The following is a 21,953-nucleotide window of genomic DNA, read 5'->3' on the forward strand; positions in this document are numbered from 1 at the left end:
TTCCCAAAGGCTATTGTGACCTTCTACATTCAATGGAAATACATTCCTATTGTGAGTTTTATTAAATACTTTGTTGTGAGCTGTTTTGTTCAGTATTTGCATTTGAATTTGCTGAGGCTGGGAAAACCTGTAGTGTTTTTCCCTTGAGGGTATGTCTTCCTGTCTGTGAGTATTTCTGTGTGTGTGTTACTCATCTGCAACTCAGGTTGTTGAGAACTGTAATCAAAGTGAAAGCAATCAGTGAGTCTGAATGGAAGTTGTTATTCTTTTAATATCTGCAAACGCAACATCTGATAGTATTTTTAGAAGTGAGATTAAGTCTCACCACTATTCAAATTGGAAAGTTAAATAATTGTAAGAGCTAAAAAGTGTACTTCTGCATAAGAAACACAACTCAAAATCTCCTATTGTGTGTTAAATCTGTTATTACTTAAATTCAGTTCTCCATAATTCCATGTGCAAGAAACAAATGTAATTTTTATTTAAAGCCTCGGGATGTACCTGAGAATGCCGCAGAGAAAAGGAACTCTTATTTAATATAAATGGTGAAGCTTGGTCCCAAACCACCTCCTTTAAAAGGAGAAGTGAACATGAGATAGCACTGAAGTTCTCTCTTTCTTTAGAGTAATATTTATAGGAATAGTCCTTTAGGACCATATCTTGGCATGTGTTGGAATAGTCTCTAGGCCTTGCTAATAATTGCAGGGGTGGTGCAGTTTGTATATCAGAAAGTCATAATGTTCCCATTTAGTATGGCCTGAAATAGGAAAACAAGCTGGACTGTAGCAGGTGAGCTTTGAATTTTAGAGTAGTTATTATTTTTAAAACAAATGCAGTATGTAGTAAATCCTATACATTAATATTTCCTTCAATTCTCTAATATTTTTCTGTGATCTTATTTGTTTCAAGCCTCAGTCTTGAATCCATAATGCTTTGCTTTGTTTTCATGGAATTAAATGGCTTAACATTATTTGGTATCAGAAATGTTTTGTTTTTTTTTTTTCTTTTTTCTTTTTTTCAGAAAACTCTCCTAATGAGAAATTTCTATAAATGTAATCTTCAGAAATTCATGAAAATTTGTAACCTGATAAAGCACCAAAGCATGTTCCCTGTAGCCAAAGTGTTTCTGAATAAGGATAAAAGTCTGACCTGTCTAAATTTTAACCTACTAAATGTAGACATATAGATGGCGTGTGTGCTTCTTGCCTCCATTAATATATTCTAATGAAGACAAGTGCAGTGTGATTTTGCTTTTGCAAATGAAATTCTAGGTAACATCTTTCCATTTATGAAGGATATATTGTTCCACATTTATGTGTATGTGTGTTTACATGTGCATTTATAGACAATGAGATGTTTTCTTCATCCTGGAAATAGCCTTATATCAAGACACCGTAGCTTCAAAAGAATTGAGATAATTTCATTAAAAATATTTTCTTGTTGAATTTCTGCCTTAAGCTTCATTCATCTACTTTTCCTTACATAACGTAAATTCTGCCCACCACCAATCCACCTTCATGCACCTGCTTTGAAGAAAAAAATGATAACACTAACAAAAATAAATCAACCTTTCCAAAATCTTCTGTGCTATTCTTTATGTGGATCATACTTATGATCCCCCAGATGCCCAAAGCTCAGGTTATATACTATTGTCCAATCCAGCAACAGCTATAAAGGCAAAACCATGTGAACTCAACAGACACAAAAACAAGATCCTATGGGCTTTTTCATTTAGCTGAATCAAAACACTGTACAAATGTCACTTGGAAGAGACCTGGAGGTCTCCTGTACAACTTTTGACTTGAACTAAACCGATTATCATCATTAGATCTGCTGCATTGTCTACTTGAGTCTTGAATCTCTCCAATGATTCCAGTTGCATAAACTCTCTGGGATCCTGGTTCACGCTGCCTTTACTAGGAAGCAATAGGTGAGCTTCATCTAATGAACTAAATTTTTATTATTGTTACATATTTGAAAGAGTTATTGTAAATGGCTTTAACGCCACCATAGCTACATCTATTTATATCTTTTTTTTCTATTAGTCTTTGAGGTGTTTCACAGGATATTAAGAATTCTTCACTGTTTTAACAGTTTTTCCATAAAATACATCATATATAATGACTATAAGACCATGAGGGATTTTATCAGCACTCGTTTTGATTGACCTGCATAACTCACTGACGCTTTTATCCTTTAGGAATAGTAAATTGACTCAGTGTCAGGATGACACATTTTTTATGTTACCATATCATCAGGTAGTCCCTCTCTCGGACAGCGTATTGAGGGATACAGCCTGTGCTAGCAGGACTTGGAGACTGCTGTATTAGTAACAAATAGGAAAGCTCAAACAATTTGTTCCAGACAAAGGCTTACCAAAACATGTATGTTTATAAGTATCATGTGTTTCATATAGCTTTATATTTTGGAACAGGTTACATTTACTATAGCTTTATTTCACCCTTGCATATATCAGTATGTCTGCATACATTCAGACACATACACAGAGCTTACTTAAATATATCCCCATGCCAAAACGCACAGTTGGAACATTTCCTTGTAGTTTTCATTTCTTCCAAAGCAGATAACATGAGCTAGTTGAAGAAAGAATGTAAATCAAGGTCTCTCACTTTCCCCACCTCGCCCCAAACTTCCTGTCCTGGAAGATGTCTTTTTAAGTGGTAACTTCAGAGCCGAAATAAAGACCCTAAGTTTTTATTTTCTCTCCTTGCTTGTTCTACTAGGAGAGGAGAGATTAATGTGGAGTCCAACCAACTTTATGGTCCTGACTTTATCTCAGTCCTTTCCCAACATTGCTATTCTTTGATTTCATATTCTTATCTTGCTTTTGGTTGGCTTTTCTTCTGCTAACCCTTTCATATCTTTGGCTTAACTTCATAATTCTTTCCAAAGTCTTCTCCTCTACCCATTGTTTTCATTCCAAGTCTCAAAACAGAACGTTTTTGCACCAACATTATCCTAAACAAATATCTTTCCATGAGTCTCATCTCACATTATTTTCACAACATTGGTACACAAGATACACAGTTCCTCTTTCCAAAGTCCCTTTTTTGCCATTCTAACTTCTTAGTACAATCTTGTGGGTTGAACAGTGGGTAAACATGAAAAGCAACTTGCAAAAAGAAAAAAAAAAAAAAAGCCTAAACTACCTAAATTAAAAAAGAAAATCACAAAAGTAAAATTATGTTCTTAAGTAATTTAGAAATTATCTATAGGGTCCCTGGGTCCATCTTTCACTTCCCTTTACCAATTTGAGTATATTCACTTGTGTTATATCCACTTGTCATGTGTTACCATAACCCAAACCCTAGTCTTGCAATGATGTCAGCTTAGAAATAGGACTATATCTCTTTGTGGTGTGTAACTCCTTGAGCACCCACAGTCCAACAAACATGAACACAGCAATTATTTAGGAATAACTACTCTTACCCTCAGCTCCAAGTAAATTGAATCACTACCAGACAAAACACAAAATTTCTTTTAGTGATATCTATTAACTGTTAAGTAGAGCTAGGTCTTAGCTCAGGTGTTTCCTACTGAGAACACTGACATCTTACCAGTCCAAGCAGCCCAGCCTAGAAATATGTATAAATCCTGGTCTCTCACATTATTTCTGTGAGTATACTTCACAAAGCATTCTTCCATTTCTGTTATAAATTAATAGTAAAACTTATTTTGTTGCTAGCTAAGTAACAGGAGTAACCTTTTTCACTCCTGAGAATCCTGAAGAAATAGAACCCGACAGTTTTGTCAATTTGCCAGCTCTCCCTTCAGCAAACTTTCTTTTACATAATGCTAAATTCTTGCATGTTTCAGGAGCAATTAAATTACTTTATTTACCAAACTCCAAAACAACATTTTCTCCATACTCTTCAGCATTTTAAATGCAAAGGCTCTCTCTGATACCTACTTGAAAACAAACAATGCAAAAGCCCTAGAAAACCTTTCTGATGCGGGGAAATGAAATACCACATCAGTGGCTCTTAAGTAACTGCTTATGCACAGGCTCTTAATACAAATTCAATGAAAGACAGCCTTACTCGCTTTTAATAGCAGATGAACTTCAAGTTACCTGACTTTTCTTTGAGTTTATAGAATCGATAAGTAGCAACTTGATACTTCATTGCTCATACGAATACGAATTTGCTTTAACAGCACAAGGTAGTTTTAGGGTAATTAGGCTTTAAATCAAAGAAAAATAGGACCTTTAAACAATTTTATTTTACTAGATGTGAGATCCATAGGCAGAATTGACAGGGAAACTGACAGCTCACCTGAAATAACTGTTGGATGCACACTGTTGTTCTGTGATAAATAATAAGAGGCTCATTCTTTTCTGACGAGGACTACCTATTTCCAATTACCTTATTCTTATCACTGATCAAGAAAGAATAATCATACAGACACTTACGTTGCAGTATATCTCATATCTGTTAATATTTTTATGTATCCACCTTTCCAGTCCAGGTGTTACAGGAATTTTCATAATGTCCTACCCAAAGTTAATGGGGTGGCTCCAGCCCTTTTACCTTCCTTTTTATCCCCAAATTTCTCACTTAAATTCACCAAGGAAGAACTCCTAGATAAAGTCACAATCTTAACAAAACTGTCTGGTATCTTCAAAATGTTATAAGAATCCTTCCGTTAGCATGGTAGCTGAGCCTATTAAGTTAAGATAAATGGGCCTTTGAAAATAATTGGAAATTGGACCCAGCTAAAGTATATGTTTGGAAAGTGCATTTGCTATTGATTTAATATTTTTGGACAGTGTTCAAAGATACATGGCTGTTACTCTGTATGACACTGCATATTTATCTGGCTCAGAAGTGTAAGACTTTTTGGGCAAATTTTCTGATAATACAGCTGATTATATCTGTAGAGTTCTAAATCACACCTGAAAAAGATAGGGGGCTGCCTCGGATAAGGGATTTTCTTAGATTCTGTTCAATATAATCCTGCAGGAAAATCTGTAGCAGAACTACTAACAGAAGCAAAATTTTAAAATATGCAAGCTCATAGCCTAAATGGAGAGTAGGTAAATGAGCTGATTAGCTTCAGAGCAACAGTTAACAGAACACGTGGATATTTATCCTACAGTAAGAAATGAATATCTAGATCTGTTTTATTGTAATGGTATAGCTAACAAGAGTCAGACAGGAATACTAAAAAAATTAAGCAGCCCTAGAGTTAGAAGCCTGAATTTCTATCCAAATAACAAACATTATGGTTAAACCCAAGTCTATTCAACAACAGTAGCTATCACAAAAAAGCTATCTACTGCCCAGGGAAATGGTTGAGGCACCATACCTGGAGGTGTTCAAAAGATGGGTTGACACAGTGCTGAGGGACATGGTTTAGTGATGGTTTTTTTGTCAGAGTTAGGTTGATGGTTGGACTAGATGATCTTGAAGGTCCCTTTCAACCTAGATGATTCTATGATTCTATGAGTTAAGTATATGTAATGGTATTTACTTCACTGGGAGTAGCTCAGCACCTCTGAGGATTCATGCCGATACAATGGGGCAAATGATTATAAAACAAATATACATTACATTAAATAAACTAAAGAAAACAAAATTATTTTGAAGTGCTTTTAGACAGTGATTTTATCGAAGGAGGTTGTTTATTCTTATAGGGGAATTAGAAATTGAATATTCAAATTTAAAATTACAGAAACATATATCTGCTTATCGACAAAGGTAAAAGAGACTTTTATTAGGAGCAGGGATATCATGTACACAGATTGAAAATATTTTTAAAACATATTGCATTTTTTAATATTAATTCCTTTTTGCTTGTATGGAACTTCCTCCTCACCCCTTTTCTTTACTTTCTTCCCTGTAATCTTCAAGATTTCAAGGCTCCTCTCTGAAGAACAGGTATCACATAGTTTTCCTTATTTTACTTTTCAAAACTCAACTGGAATTAGGAATTAAGAATCTCCCCTTGCAACATAAAGGGCCAAATCAACAGATAGTCTAAACTGACCTTGCTCCATTGATATTAATGAAGTTAGGCTGATGTACACTAACTCTCAATTGCCAGATCTTTCATATTTGGTGAAAATAACTTTGTTATCTGCATGCAGGGAATTTGATGGTAAATATCAAAGGAGAGAAAGAGATGGGGGAAAAGGAATGGAAGGAAGAAAGGGAAAAACAGCAGTAGGTTCTTTCCTTTACCGAAATAATTTACATTTCAGGAGCGTGACATTTTCTTACTTTTTGATCTGTTTTTCTATTTGCAGCAAAGTCAATGATGCCAAAAAGAACCCCTTCATATGCTATGCTAGTATCACATCAATCTATAGAAGAAAAAGCAAACAAGATCAGCTTTATGCTTATTTTCAGAGATAAACCACAGGGAACTACTGAATCTTAGGGGAAAAAAAAGAAAAGAAGCTTCACCAAGAGATATATAGCACATTATATGTTATATACACAGTATTTTCGAAGTTGTTGCAACACATTTTTCTCTAACAGAACTATAAGAACTGTGGGCTGGCTTTCATCTGTCTTTTAGATTTTAATTGGTTTTATGTCTCTTTCCTTTTTCCATATACATATGCCCATGCCTCTTTTGCCTCTTTCCATATACATATGCCCATGCATAGATTCATACATACATATGCATACATTAATTTCATTTTTAAATATTGGTTATTATTCTTAATAATGCAAAAATTCAAGCAGAGATTTTACTCCTCATAACAGTTCTAAATCATAACTCATCTTCTGGATAAATCTTAATTATATTGTGGTTCTTTGTAAACAGAGTAGTAAATTACAATATTGTAATAATCATCCTGGCGCTTGATATTTATATCAAAACACTTAAATATAGTGCATTCACATAGACTTACTTCTGTAGTCATATGTTGGGAAACTTGAATCCTGGATTTCTATTGTACTTCTAACATTGTACTGTATGCATGTTGCCAAATAATGGTATTTCATTTTAATGTAAATAAAATACTGTTTATTTGTAATTGGCTATCCAAGAGAAAATGAAGAAGAAGATGGAAGCAGAAGCAGCAAGTAGATGTAGATGTGCACTTGGATACCAGATCTCTGGATAGCAAAGGAGCATACAGTACCCAGCACCTTGAAGATAAACAGCCTGGAAAACACTATCGGGAAAGAACTGTACTGACTGCGTTGTACCAGATAACAAGATAATACTCTCCAAAAGGGATGCACAGGAGTTCAACGCTTTGAATCACCTCCTGTTCAGAGAAATGGCAGAAGAAGCATGCTGGGCAATCTTAAAATTTTCTGTATGTCAGTACTACTGAGTCTTTGGAACAGACTCAAGTAATTTCTGTGATTGAAGCTCATTTTGCCTTTGTCTGCAACTGACTGTGAAAACCCAACAGAAACACAATGGTGATGAAGCCTGGTAAGCAGCAGATACTAACAATGCCAGACTGTAAATGATGAAGTCAAGCGATTTGGCCACTTAAATTTCACAACGGATGGTGATGTACCAGTAACAAATAGATGCTAGAGATTCACAATGGCTTATTCAGCATTCACGTACACTGAATAAAGAGACTTGGAAAAGAAACACACACAATCACAAAAGCCAAGCTGGTAGAAGCACTGATTTGGATAATTGTTATAGATAGATGAATATGACAACTCAATGGGTATGAAAAGCTGGACCCGATGGCAGAAGGTAAGAAAAGATCATAGCATTTACTATGCAGCATAGCTGATGGTGGTACAAGGACAGATTACTCCATTGATCTCAGGAAAATGGAAGAGGATCTTTTCACTGCTGTGGGAAGATCAAGGTATTAAAATTACATATGTACATATGTCAAGAAGTGAAGACCAATTGCAGGACAGGCACAGGAACATTTAAGCACCCCCTTTTAGGATTGCATATATAACTTCAGAACGTTTGATCCAAGAAAACTTGGCAAATGTTTAAGACCTTCTGTAGTGCTTTGCAAAAAATCAAAATGCTATGTAGTTGAGAACACTTGCTCTGACTTCTGATATGTTTGAGGAAGGCCAGTGATTTCACTGGGGAATCTTATGGATGAAATGAAAGGCACAAATTAGTTGTTCTAGAAATCTTCATACTTGATTGGGCTTAAACAATGAAAGGGTGCTTTTTCAAAACTGCATTTGAAAACAATCTTGTTTCAAGTATCTTGGATGTCAAAAATTGTCCTCATTTTGAAAACACACTCAGGAGAGTGAAACATATTATCCATTTACATACATATGGTCTGTATTTGAGTTAGAAGGTAACAAAGATCATGGGGCTAATACTAGGTGGATTAGTTAAAACAAGAAAACAAGAAAAAGAGCAGCAATTACTACTGCTTGGTTCTGGTAATCTCCCAGAAGCACAGAGTCCAACATTAGGAGAAAGAACAAAAAAAAAGTTGTAGAAAATTCATTGTTTCTAATATTACTACTGCTGCATATTCCTGTCCTTGTTTCTTAAAAAGATTATATGTAAAAAAGTTTGTAGTATTCATTGAAAATAACTGAAATAACTGGATGGGAATTAAGAGCATATAATCATTGTGCTTGCCAATAGTATTTGAAAACAGCACGTGCATCAAAAATTAAAATATTTTGTTGGCCTTCCAGAGATTTTGCTAAACCTAGTGTGCATTGGAACCTGAGTGAATGAAATCCCATTAGTCATCACCATCTTAACAATATGCACTTCATACAGAGCTGGCTTCTGCACAGAGGAAGGAAATTACCAGTACTAACAAAGGAAAGAAGATTTATAATGAGCAAATATATAAAAGCTCAAAATAATTATAATATTCACAGCTTGGCAATGACTTTCTAGGCTATGAAATTACATTTCTTTCAGAAGAATGAAGATTTTACAAGGTTAGTATAAACAAAGAGTAATTGGAAAATCAAATTGCTCTATGCAAGTTATTGTAAGGTCTGGAATAATGGTGATAACATTTTAAAAAGCTTGCTTATGAATCACTGTATTTTTGTTTTGTACATTATTGCAATCAAAAATGCTCCCTTTCAAGTGCTACATGGGAAACATAAATGGCTAAATACAAATACCAGCTTACCCCTGATACAATAAGTTCTCCTCCCAGGTTCTGAACTTCTGCTTTCACCTTGCTGCAGATATTGAGTTGGTGGCAGTAGAGTGCAATGCGCTGAAGATAGGCTAGCAGATCCTGTTTGCAGGCTGAGTCAGGGCACTATGGACAAAAGAGATATTTGATTAGATGTAGCTGAGTTTATATAATTATAGAGAAGTAACCAGAAGAGATAGTGGCAATGTATGCGTATTAGGTGGATCCATTTCACTCTGTCTTTACATGTGATACTTGATGAAAATTTAAACTCTACCTTTCATTTAACTCAAGACTTATGACTTGTAACCTGAAGATGCACTATACTCTTTGTAACAAGAAGAAACCTTTCTGTCAGCCACTAATGAAAGACAATTAAAATAATAAGATTACTATGTTTGTGAGGGAGAATCACTTGTGGTATCAGTTTGTACAGAACAGAAGAATCTATAGAGCAGCCCAAAGACCAAGTTTGACCTGAAACTCCAGGTTGCCTTCCAGGGGACCAGGTTAAGACACAACATGGACCAGTTAAAGTCCAGGTAAATCCAGTTCTGAATGATTACATCCACTCCAATACCAACTCTTGACTCTCTTGCCAGCTTCCCTGGCATTTCTGTAGACCTTCAGAGGACACGGTGCTGCTTCACACTTGGTAGACGCCAGGTCCCTCACTTGACACACTAAGGACTCAAGATGCAGAGGTGAGGCTGTTTGGGTTTGATATTGACAGCTTTGGCAAGATTATTGTTAATGCATAAATACTCTAATCTGTGCCAGAAGGAAATTATTTACTGAAGTGTAAATGACATATTACAGAGTCACTCAGCAGATGACATTGCAGCCTGTCTCAAGAACACAATGAAACAAGACGGTCTCTCTGCATGTCATACTAGAGAGAGGCTATCTACAGCCCTGTTACCATTTTGGGCGCTGCGCATCTCAAATGTGCTCTGATAGAGATTACATTAGGTCAAACATGGTAGACTCAGTGAAGGTTTTTTAATCAATATGACTAGAAAAAGCCCATGTACAATTTATTCACAGTCTTTTGGATTCTTAATAGAAACCACATCATCCCCCACAATATCAACAGCATTGTAAGCAATACTCTTGTAGTTAATATTTAAAGTCTTGCCTCAAGAGAACAGACCTCAGTAATTCACTCTGATGAAACACTGCTAAAAGGGTCCATTGCTAACAGCATGTCTCAAATAAACACTCTTTGGGGCTATCCAACAAAGTCTGACTGACAATGTTCTTTGAATGTATAGCTTGGGGAACGAACATTCTGAGTATGTCTTTTTAGCATTGTACAAAGTTTATGCTCAATTTTTGTAAAATGTTATCAGAGCACAAAACCTGACAGAATTAAACACATATCAGTCAACAGCATCACAACCTCTGACTTGAGATGACTGCTCTAGACCCAACAGCTAATGCTGGCAAGGAATATATTTACAGTGAAGCAGTAGTGTGTACTGTAATCTATGACTCTGAAAGCAGTCACTTTGCTTTTTTCTTTCCCTTTAAAACTAAGAATAAACAAAGCTGGAGGTTCATTGTGGCTGTTAGATTTAATCTACTCTATACTTATGTCAATGCTGTAATACTTCTCTCTCAGACAGTTGCCACATCTTTCAGGCATGAATCCCTAAGAGACCTCTTTTCCCTACCAGTGACAATTTAATACAGAAATATTTACTCTACTCTTGAAGTCTATGAACTGAAAGAAATTAACTTTAAAGCAATACATCTAGAGAGCTGACAAGGCTTTAAATACAAGTACCTTGAAGTGAATGAAAATGTAAGATCTCTCTCATCAGAACAGTAATTAAAAATGCAACTGTCCATGAAAAGTTTACATTGCATGAGTGTCTCCTAAGTTCTGTAAAATATCATTAAAGTGTAAGCATTAAAACAATAACTTCAATCACATAGTGATTTTACTGTTTATTATTAAAGTGTGCATGTTACAGTCTTCTGAAATTTAAAATGTGACTCAAGCCAATGCCCTCTAAGCATAGCAAGTCTTTTGTGCTTCTTTCTTAAAAATACTTCACCTCTGCAAATATTGTAGACTAGGAATTTCATCAGCTGACAGATGGATTTCTTCTTTCTTATGCTAAAATGAACAGATGCTACATTTGAAGGACTGGAATGGGTTAATTACAGAACAAATGCTTGCTGATAACGAAGAAGATCTAAACCCCAAATTTCTCATTTTATAGAATAATGGGCATCTTTAGTTTCTCATCACTCAGGCCCATATTCCCTGGCAGGATGTGTTACACACTATGAAATGATTACTTGAAGAAGAAAAAGACATACTTATTTTGAAGAGAAAGACTAGAGGCAAGGAATTTATTAGTCCCCAGTTCCAGCAAAATTTCTCCTGATGACAATGAAGGGAAAGAAACAAGGAAAAAAACAGGAAGGGAAAAAAAGGAAGTTTACAAGGGAAAAAATAGTCAAATTTAATTTGCCTAAATCTAAAATTAGCTACCTAGAACCTGGATTTGAAATTTGGCTCTTAACTTTTAATATGATGCTTCCTCTTTCTCTCCAGATGGACAGATAACCCAATCTGAAAGAAAGGAGCTGCACAAAGCGAGTTCATCTTTCCAGTTTTGACAGGAATTTGGTAATGGGACTGAGGACACAGATTCTAGAACATGGAGCAGGAGGCTGTAAGGTGAAAGCACAATACTCTGATGCAAAGTAGAAGAAGGAGAGTCAGGAGAAAGTCTTGAAAAAGAAAAGTGCCATATCAAGGGAAATTGCTGGAAGAATGAGCTGAAAAGAATACAAGGATTCCTTGGCATGTGGCAAGGGTAACAGAACATCCAATTCTCTACTGCTTTCATGACAGCAAATATATCAGTGTAATTCTAATACAACCACCTGGTTCTAGAAGTGAGGCTGTGCAAAACATTAAGCATTTCTGAGGTTTAGAGAGACTCATTTATGACTTTCCTGTACTGTAAATCCCAAGCTGATTGGTATAGAAGAAACAACTTATACTCAATGGGTTGATCAGAATCCAGGCAGTGACTTTCAACAGGTAGTTTTCTGCCAAGTAGATAACTTTTTCCTGCAAAAGGCAAATCATTAATAGAGTTTACTTTATATTTCTGCTCATTTTCTTTTGTTACCTGATCAGCTACTGCCCGTGCCAATTTGTCCATCCTTGATCCTGCCTCTGCAATTTTCTTGGCTGCATTAATGACATCCGATGTATTCTTCAGGGGTCCTTTACCTCTGTGAAATACAATACAATTATGCACAATCTAAATAAATCATGAAAGGCAACAGTTCTAGTGATCTCGTTTAGTGTTTGATTTTAAAATAGTAACACGAATGACTTCTTAATTTATTACAATTTCACCTTTTAACTACTTTATAGCACAGCTTGATTAGGAAATCGGTTTGCTATATTTCCTCTCTCTTAAAAAATGCCTTACTAGCAATTTAGTCTGATGGTAACTTCAAGCACATGAACTATAGTATATGCATTTTTAAGTGCTCATTAAGCCAACATTCTGGAATACACAACTATTTCAAAACTATGTTATTCCTAAACCAGTGCTAAATGTTAAGCCTGTCATGTCTAGAGCAAGAATGTCACATTTTAGAAAACATTTTTGCTAGGTTTTTGTGAGAAAACAATGACACATGAAGCATAATCCTTATGGTACACTTAAATATTACAATTAAAACATGTATACAGTTACCAAAAATGAATACAGACAAAACGTAAAAAGTCACTGCAGACTTTTCTGAATTTGCTTCAGACTCAAAACTTTAATCCTGTTTCTAATACCAATTTGTTACTGCTCCTCAGAATGGCCTAGTTGGAAGTGAGCTGATTACCTGATTTATTTTACTTTTTTTTTTTAATACTATGTGGAGAAAATATAGCTTCAGATAAGACTGATGAAAAATTATAATATGATAAAACTTTTTTTTAAAAAAAACTAAAATTGAAGGCATTTTTTCTAAGCACAACGTAGTACTATTTTTGCCTTTTTTTTTTCATCTATAATGCCAAGAATAACATACTGAAACAGATTTCCATTTTTATCTCCTTTCCATACTTTCATTTCTACCTTAAACAGATATTGAAATACAGGTATCCCACTTTTGTTGAAATTAAATTGTAGCAAAAATCCTTCATAGTGACCTCATATGCTTCTACATTAATTACATCAGTAGATCTGTCATAAACTCCATGCATTTGAAAAATTATTCTATTTTAACACTGTTGAGGTTACAGTCAACCAAAAAGGTGTGAAAGGCTTTGTTCTGTTTTAATGAAATATATTAAACAAGCTTTTATTGAATCTGATGTAGACAGAGGTGAACTTTGATTTTATTTTTTTTAATTTACTTCAAATGTGACAGTAGTTTTCTCTCATTCTCATATTACTTCTGTTCTTTTGATGGTAGAAAAAGTAATTACAAAAGTTTCAATTTGACGCTGAATGTATCAAAGGCTGTCCATAAGGCTGCAGAACATGTTAATATTCTGGGGTGTTGCTTTAGAACATTATTACTTCATTTCGTGAAATGACGGCACTGTTTGGACAGTTTTTCACTCTGATTTTGGGCAGAAGGATCAGTGACCCAAAGACAATAGGAACACAAAGGTAATTAAGATTCCTCTAAAATAGTGTCTTTCACAGGAGCTTCTACAATGTCATTTGGTATAAAAGAATGGTGAGTCTACTGTAAAAAGAATAGTTGTAAAAGCACAAACTGAGAGAAAAACAAATAATCTGAGAGAATAATTGCTTGAAAAGAAGTACAGTAGTAATGTATTAAGGCAAACAAACTTTCTATGTGCATAATTAAATTTAAAATGGATAAAATGTTTGCTGTTGCCTATTACCAATTAACTAACTATGCAAGTGAATACAGTCAAGTTATTTGCAAATTTATAGTATTTATACAACCACTCTCCTATCTATCTATGTGTCTGTCTGTCTATCTATCTATCTATCTACCTACCTTTCTATAAGGTATGTGTGAACCCTAGATTGACAATGCAGAGACTTTCTCCTCCGAAGTGGGTTGAAGGCTCCAGACATAAGGCATGTGATCAGCTGGAGACTAAGAAATCTATTTGAGCATCTCAGTGAAGTGAATAAATGGATGCCTTATTTTAATTATGAAGAAAAACATAAAGATTTTTGTCCAGTTTTGTCTAATCACATTTTGATAAATACCATTTAAACTTTTGAAGTCCCATTAAAAATAAACACTGAAAAAACATTAATTAATTATGGTGACCTGTAATTCAAAGAACCTTGTCAAATGTTCTGCCGGGTTTGATGACCAATATGACTATATTTAAAGAAAATAATTCTGTTTATATGATATCATTAATGAATGGCTTTTGATGCTTTGCAATTAGAAAAGAACAAGACATCAATAGAGAAAAGAATCTAAAGCAAAAAAAAATAACCATTTCTGACAGGTTCCAATAAAGTATTAGATCAAACCAGTTTCATCTCATTTGTGTGTTCAAAATGATATAAATAGTTTTGCCATTATTTTTGATTGACACAAATTGTGTTGAAATGTTGAAAGTTCAGAGAGGCACATGCATTTAGATGGGTACTAAGCAAAATGTCAGTTAAGTGTCTGTAAGGTCACAGACTATTTTTGCTGCTGAAATTCAAGCAAAACATCCTTGCAAATAGGAGAAAAACTTCATGTGATTAATCTCATTTGGAGAAATATCCCAATCAGTCATGTGTAGAGAACTGTGCAACACATCCCACTGTTACCTGGCTTTGCATCCCTCAAAACACAGCACATCATCTCAATAGGCTATAAATTGCAACAGAAAGTAAAGATGCAGGATGTCTGAACAAGTCCTCAGCACAGGTTATTTTGTCCTTACCTAGTAAAGTCTGTCATTTCCATCATAATCATGCACATCTGCTTTGCCAACACAATGATGTCATTACCACTGTCATCCCACTTGGCCACCTCTGCATCCAGTTTGCTCTTTTCTTGGTGGAATATCTCTACCTGCTCGGCAATCTTAGCCTTCTCCTCCTGAGGAAGCTGAGCCATGATAGCCTGGAGAAAAAAATGTGAGAAGTTGGGCATTAAAAAAGGAAGATGGAAACTATACATTTCCAGAGGTCCAAATCGTATGCCCAACTTCTAGTTTCTTTCTAAGGGAGTTAAGGATGCAAAGCAAAATCCAGTAGACATTTGTTTTCTGTTAGGACAAGCAAAACCAAATCCACTGGATGTTTATAGCTCTTCTTAAACCTTCAACAATTTAAGAATTATAAATGTCATGCCATGATACATAGATTATTCACCAGTCAATGCAGGAAGATTAAAGAAAAATCATGTTAAATAATAACTTTTAAGAAGACTAAAATGAATGACATCTCTGGGAAAAGGCAGACTGAAAATTGCCAGTATCTCCCTAAGTCTCATTTTCTGTCAGAAGAGGAGGTTTCTGCTTAACCCAATGCTAAAATAAACTATGACACGTAAGATAATACATTTGAAGTGAATTGTAATGAATGTACCTTTCACTATTTAGTGGTCTAATTGTCTCTTGGAAGATATGCAAAAATGCACTATACAGGTTGATATTAATCTGTCTCAACATTATCAACAAAGCAGAAAGTCCCCCCCCCAAAAAAAAAAAAGAAAACCCTACAGAATTATAATAATTTCTTTTGAAGATCAAATGGACACTTCCAATAATGCTCTCCAAGTTGAGCTACTATTTGGCTTTGGGGGTTCTGAAGACCACATTATGTATTTAATTGGGTGTGACACATATTTAAGTGTCATTACATTTTGTCTTGTTTATGTCACTTTCAATCAGCTGAAGTCTTTCTCTACATACTCTTAAAATGCTCTTGGCTTTTAAAAATTCATAATTGACCTTTTCCTAAACTGAGATTAAAAAAGGTTATATACAGTAGATCAGAGAAGGAGAAATTTGCAAGTTAATCAAATTAAAATTCAACACATGAGTTTTAATTAGGCCTTATCAATGTAACTCAGCAGTTTCAAATATTAGCATATTATTCTTTCCAAGAAAAATGAAGTTTAAGTCAACCTCGTAAATAAATATATAAAACTTGAACAGATGAATTAATTGAAATTAAGAGAATGTGACAGGAGTAGTAAAATTTGGAATGTTGATCTGTATGCCCTGTATACTTTTTTTTCTGTGAACAGCTTCACCTGTCCACCCTAAAACACTGGTATACAATGTTTTAACATTTCTATTCCAGCTGCTGATGTGTTTTCAAAGAAGCTATATCCTGTAGCAAATGCAGCTCATATATTCAAGTTTTATTTCTATTGAAGACCAACACAAGTCTTTCTACTGAAATACTAATACCTTTAAAGAGTAAGCATATTAAACAAATCCATTACATTCCACAAATAAAAATCCAGCTTTTCTACAGAAAAGGTTCATATAAGATATTATTCTGCTTAGCAGACTCATTTCAATGTGTCACTCAAGACTGTGGAATGGGCGGCTTCTGCTTATGTTTTCATTTTAGGTTTTCATAGTTTGTTGCTTCTTGTGACATTGCATTCTACATAATTCAGGGATGGGACCGTCTTTATAATGTATCATGTGTTTATAGTGTATAGCTGATCAAAGCAGAAGGTTTTAAGTGCAGCAGTGATAATAACCATAATAAATGTAATAGAATTTAAGAACCCTAAGTCCCTAGGAGAACTAGGCTCTTAATAAAAATACTGCTGCAATCTTTACTTGGTTTTCAGTTTAAGAAAGGATGATATGCTACTTAATCATAGATGCAACCAAAGAAAAAAAAAGACTATGAAATAACTGCATTGTATCTCAATTCTTTTGTCATACCTGAGACTGACTTTAGTAGTCAATTCTTCAAATAGAGCAAACAGGCATTGATGCTCTTTAAAATATAAAAATCTCCCAAAGATAGTAAACTGCATCCAGAATAGTTCTGTCATCATTCTCAGGATAAGGTATCCAGGTGCCATTCTGGAATTTTCCTGACTGCATAGTTTTCAATGTCAGTTCCTAGTCATCCAGCTGTCTAGGATGGGAACTACAATCCATATGTTCTTCTTCTTGGTGATAATGATACATGGTATGTCCTTGATATGCAAGGACAATTTTTTTTTTTTTCTCCTTGGGCTGTAGTGGTAGAAACCCAGCTTTTCTGATACATGGTATGCTTTATTTACCATCTGTAATCAATATTCAGGGAAATTAATTTAAGACAAAAAGAAAACTCTTCTCAACCTCAAGCCCTAACATACTGTGGGTTTTCCTACAGCAACTGAAAACTCCTCCTTCCTGGTCCTCTGATGTGATCTTTCAAAGCATTGTTGTCTTTTGTCCTTCAGGTTCTCCATCCTACAGATCTGTTTCTAGAATTTAAGGTAAGAATTCACTGTTCCAGTTACCAGTTTTTGCTACAGTGTTTGAGTGTGTGTGTGGAGAATGCTTCTCATTTAGTCCATTACTTCACTTTTATCACTTATCAGAAGAAACTGCAGACCTGTGCAAAACAGCCATGAAAATCATTCAGGTAATTCCTAGTTCTCCACTGGTTCTCTGCTGGAAAATTTTGAGGCTTTTATTTAAACTCTCTTTCCAGTCAAATATATTTGCCCCCAAAGTTATATTCTGATTTTTATTTTTATTTTTAATAATCTGATCTGAGCAGCCTATTTAGTAAAATGTGAACATTCATCACAGTGTGGCATAATCCTGAGTGTTAACAAACTTCACTTCTCTAGCACCTGTGACCCCCGAAGCACTCATCAGGTTAATTCGCAATCCCTGTGCACAAGCTGAGGTCCCAAATCACAATGATTCCAGTTTATCATGATGTAATTACCCTCGTAAAATTACATTTACTCAGTAACAAATGTCTTCAATTACAATTAAATTACAGGGACTACTCAGTAGCTTAGGCAGATCTTGACAGGTTTGCACACTGGGAAACATGACTAATGTAAGATTTCTCTGGATACAGCACATGGTGCCCTGATAGGATTTTTTTTTTTTTTTTAGATTTGCTGACTCCTATGGTTTCAGCACATTCTAAACCTGCAAGGCCTTTTACAGCACTAGCTGAAGCAAACGGCTAATACAAGGCATCACATAAGCCTAAGGAAGGTCATTCAGTAAAGTCAGTCCTTTTCAAATAGCTGAGACATGAAAAAAAACTTTAAACACCTAGGTCAACTCATTCCCATCTTTTTAAGTGACCCTGAAGATTTTAAATCACTGTATTTGCTTTCCAAAGCACAGCTTTTTATTTGTAGCTATACAGACGCTTAATGTAGTATGTGGGTTTTATACTCACCCTTGCACTCTGGCCAGCAATAAGCTGGTCATCTTCAGTCTGAACACTTGTTCTGCTGCGAACATCATAATCTTCCTGCTCAAAGTCTGAATCATCCTCTAGCTCTTCAGGGGTCTAGAGAAAGAGACAAAGCAAAAGAGAGGAGATGACAAGCTTATAAAGGATCCAGACAAAGAACTATGTACAGTAAGCTCTTATTTCATTGACTACCTGCCCAGGAAATGCTATTTCTCTTTCCATTTAAATTAACTAGTCTTCTCAGGCAGTCAAGAACTGAAATTGATTTGTCTTAAAAATTAAGTTGTTTCAACTCTAGTTTTCTTTACAAATAGCATTTATCATTACCTTGCTACAATTTTTAACTTTGTTAACATGATGAATGCAGTTCAAGGAACAAATACCCTTTGGAAACACTAACAAAGAGAATTCAGTATTTCAAAATAATGCTATTTCATACATAAACAGACAGTAATACTATTACATTACTGGAATCTCCATGTAATCTTTGAAAGAAAAGTAAATATTTGGGAAAAAGTAACTAACATTCTGGAAGAAAAAGTTATAAAAGCAAATAAGAGATTTACCCTTGAAAGAAAACGTAAATGATGTCAGCTGGTTTTGGAAGAAATGTAAAGTTTATCATCTGCTTTATCTTGTTGGTTCACATGGTTGTTTTCAGATACAGAACTTTGGAATTTGCCTCATCCCCTAAACTGAAACTACATTATGTCCATTGCTGGTGCTATGAATGGTGTGAGGGTCTCTGGGCAGATTGATTAAATCTAGTTATATGTATGCTGGCTTCAGGTTGTTTAAAATGTTGGAGGGAATGAGAAAAAAGATAACTGATGGATCTCTTTGTTTTTATCACCTTCTAGCAAAAAATTAGGAGCAAAAAAAATTTCCTTATGTATATACAGAGAGACAGCCTACTTTAAAATCACTATTTAGTACTATGTTTAATATAGATGGTGCAAAACCAGAAATAGCCATTAGAAGGAAGATTGTGTTCCATTTTGTGCTTTAATAGCATCTAGTACAACAACCTGGCCACAAGTAACTTCTGTAGGTACAACACATGATAGTGATAAAAGAAACAGAAGATCAGAGTAACTGTGCAGAGAAATCCTCACCTTGCTGGATACACATATGCCTCAGTGTTAACCTAGAGGGCCAACCATTGCAGAAGAAATCATCAATGCTGGCATTTCATACTTAGAGACAACGTCAAATTTGCTAGCAGAGGTGCTAATCATTGCCAGTTGTCATTACAGCTCTGCCTTGAAGATGCTCAGTCACTAGGATCTGGTCCAAACCCTCTAACATAATGCAGAGAAGTCTTTTGGCGATATTTATACTACAGCCTGGTTTCCAACATGAAGTGCACATCACTGTTTGTAACAGAAAATCAGCCGCTTTGCTAGCTACATGGTGAAGTGCACATGATGGGGAGAATAAAACACAGTCATATTCATTTGGCTTGAAGAGTATGAATTAAATAAATCTTTTGATGCTGAGCACTGGAGGAAGAAATAACCAAGTGTGACAGTATGGTAATGAAACTCAGGCTGCATCTCTGAAGAGATGCATGTACAAATGGTGTATATAACAGGATAGATAGGAGGTGAACTCTAGTTGAAAAAATGAATTTACCTTTCTCTACTGCCACAGGAGAAAAAGAAAGTTCAGTACCCATCACTATAATGTCCAATGGTCTTGCTTTCCAGTTGCCTTTAATCACTTTATTGTCTCTGCTGAACTGCCTGAGGGCAGCATGTGACTTTAAAATCTGCCATAAGCAAACCAGCTACTAAGAGAATCATACAACTCCCTGAGCAAAAGAGAGTATTTCCAATTGCAGGGCTCAGCTTTTCATCTGTCTAGGCTTTGTTGTGAAGAACAGGAACAGGGTGGAGAGTTTCAACCCCTTCTTCATAAACAGGCTGGCTATTCCCCCATCCTCCAAGTCCATTCAACTAGACAGTTGCACTGGTAATTGTAAAACCAGTACCCTTTTACCTCACAAGTATACTCTTCTTTGTTTTTTCTGTCTCCACTTTTATAAATATGACCATAAAAGACAATGTGAAGCCCTTTCCCAAGCTTTCATAGTCACACCACAGTAAAGCAAGGCGTAATATTTTTAATATTACATCTCAACACTGTAACCAGTAAGGACATAAGGATGCTTCTTAAAAAGCTAAAATATTCTGAAAATTTTGTTTCAGTTATTTACTCTTAAAGAAACATTTAGAAAAAACATATTGCTGTTACTGCCTGACATTCACAATCTCAAAATTTGTGGCCTTTAAAAGATTGAAACTTAATGGGTATAGATGTTGAACTTCAAGAAAGCCTAATGCAAACCAAAATGTTTATGCAACTGTTAATAATATACTACAAGCATAAGAAATCTCACTATTTCCCCCCTGTACAAGTGAGATCTAATTCAAAACTAACTTTCAGATTCACTTTTTTAAAGTTTTCAAATGTGGTGAATTTAACACCCTCATGTTATTCCAAAAATAGCTATAATTTTAATTAAGATGAAGAATAGTAGTTAACTATTATCTGTATCCTGAAATTTCAAACATTTTACATGCTTTTCACTCTTGCAGCGTTGCTTTGTTTTATCTCACCTCTTGGAGGTGCAGCCCATATATAATAGGATCTCCTATTTGTTTCAACACAAAAGTATAAAAAAAGAAATATATTGAAGTGCATCGACTTAAGGATTTTTACTCTTAGCAGGGCCTTCTAAACATACCATAACAAATCTAACTTTTGTGCACAACTAACAGGACCTTGGTATTTAAAACCTAGTTAACAAGACAACAAAGTCTGGAACTTAATTTATCTGAGCTGGAAGACAGAAAGACTGGATCAGTCTTGCAGACAGCGGAACCTATGGTCACACAGACGTAGAAAATACGGATTTGAGATTGGAGACAGCTTCCAAACAAAAGTCTGACAACCACCAGTGGTAGCAGGATCTAGAGTAAGTTTCAAAACTAATAAATTTTATTAACTCTTTGATTTCAGCAGAAAAATGGATGATTTTAATAATTTTTTGTCTGTCTATTCTGTAGCACAGGCAGTAAGACTTCCTAGGATGAATTTTTTTCAAATACAGTATCTCTACTATACATAGAGTATATTGGTCACTTCATTCTTTAGTTCTCTGCCTGAGTAAGGAGCACTACATTTAGCTCTATAAATAAGTTAATTGAATGCAAAAAAATATCATCCTAATCTGGGTAAGCAGAATTCATTAACTCATATCACATGAGAAGCAGAAAGAGGTAGTGACACAATGGCAAAAGTAACCTGGGATGTTTCTCAGGAGACCACAAAGCCTGCAGGCTGATCAGCTTTCTAAGCTAGTGGTTAATATAACATTAAGACAGCAATGAAATAAGAGACCGCACCTCCAGAATTTAAAATGGTGCTTTGTGCTTAGCAGAAACATGTCAGCCAGCCTCATAGCCGCCTCCCTGAGA

The 21,953-nt window shown here is 35.1% G+C and overlaps 1 protein-coding gene across 3 annotated transcripts in view; it reads right to left on the bottom strand.

The window, feature by feature from the left end:
- Positions 1-21,953, bottom strand: part of CTNNA2 (catenin alpha 2) — a 512,036-nt gene that overhangs the window by 21,015 nt on the left and 469,068 nt on the right. For all 3 annotated transcript variants that reach the window (XM_014966825.1, XM_014966827.1, XM_014966824.1), the window contains 4 exons: positions 18,454-18,567; positions 15,003-15,184; positions 12,250-12,355; positions 9,086-9,220 (listed from right to left, as the gene is read on the bottom strand). In XM_014966825.1, coding sequence (XP_014822311.1) covers positions 9,086-9,220; positions 12,250-12,355; positions 15,003-15,184; positions 18,454-18,567 — 537 coding nt within the window. The remainder of the gene's footprint in view (positions 1-9,085; positions 9,221-12,249; positions 12,356-15,002; positions 15,185-18,453; positions 18,568-21,953) is intronic.

Source organism: Calidris pugnax, unplaced genomic scaffold (assembly GCF_001431845.1).
Source record: "Calidris pugnax isolate Ruff unplaced genomic scaffold, ASM143184v1 scaffold14, whole genome shotgun sequence".
In the NCBI taxonomy this organism is placed as follows: Eukaryota; Metazoa; Chordata; class Aves; order Charadriiformes; family Scolopacidae; genus Calidris; species Calidris pugnax.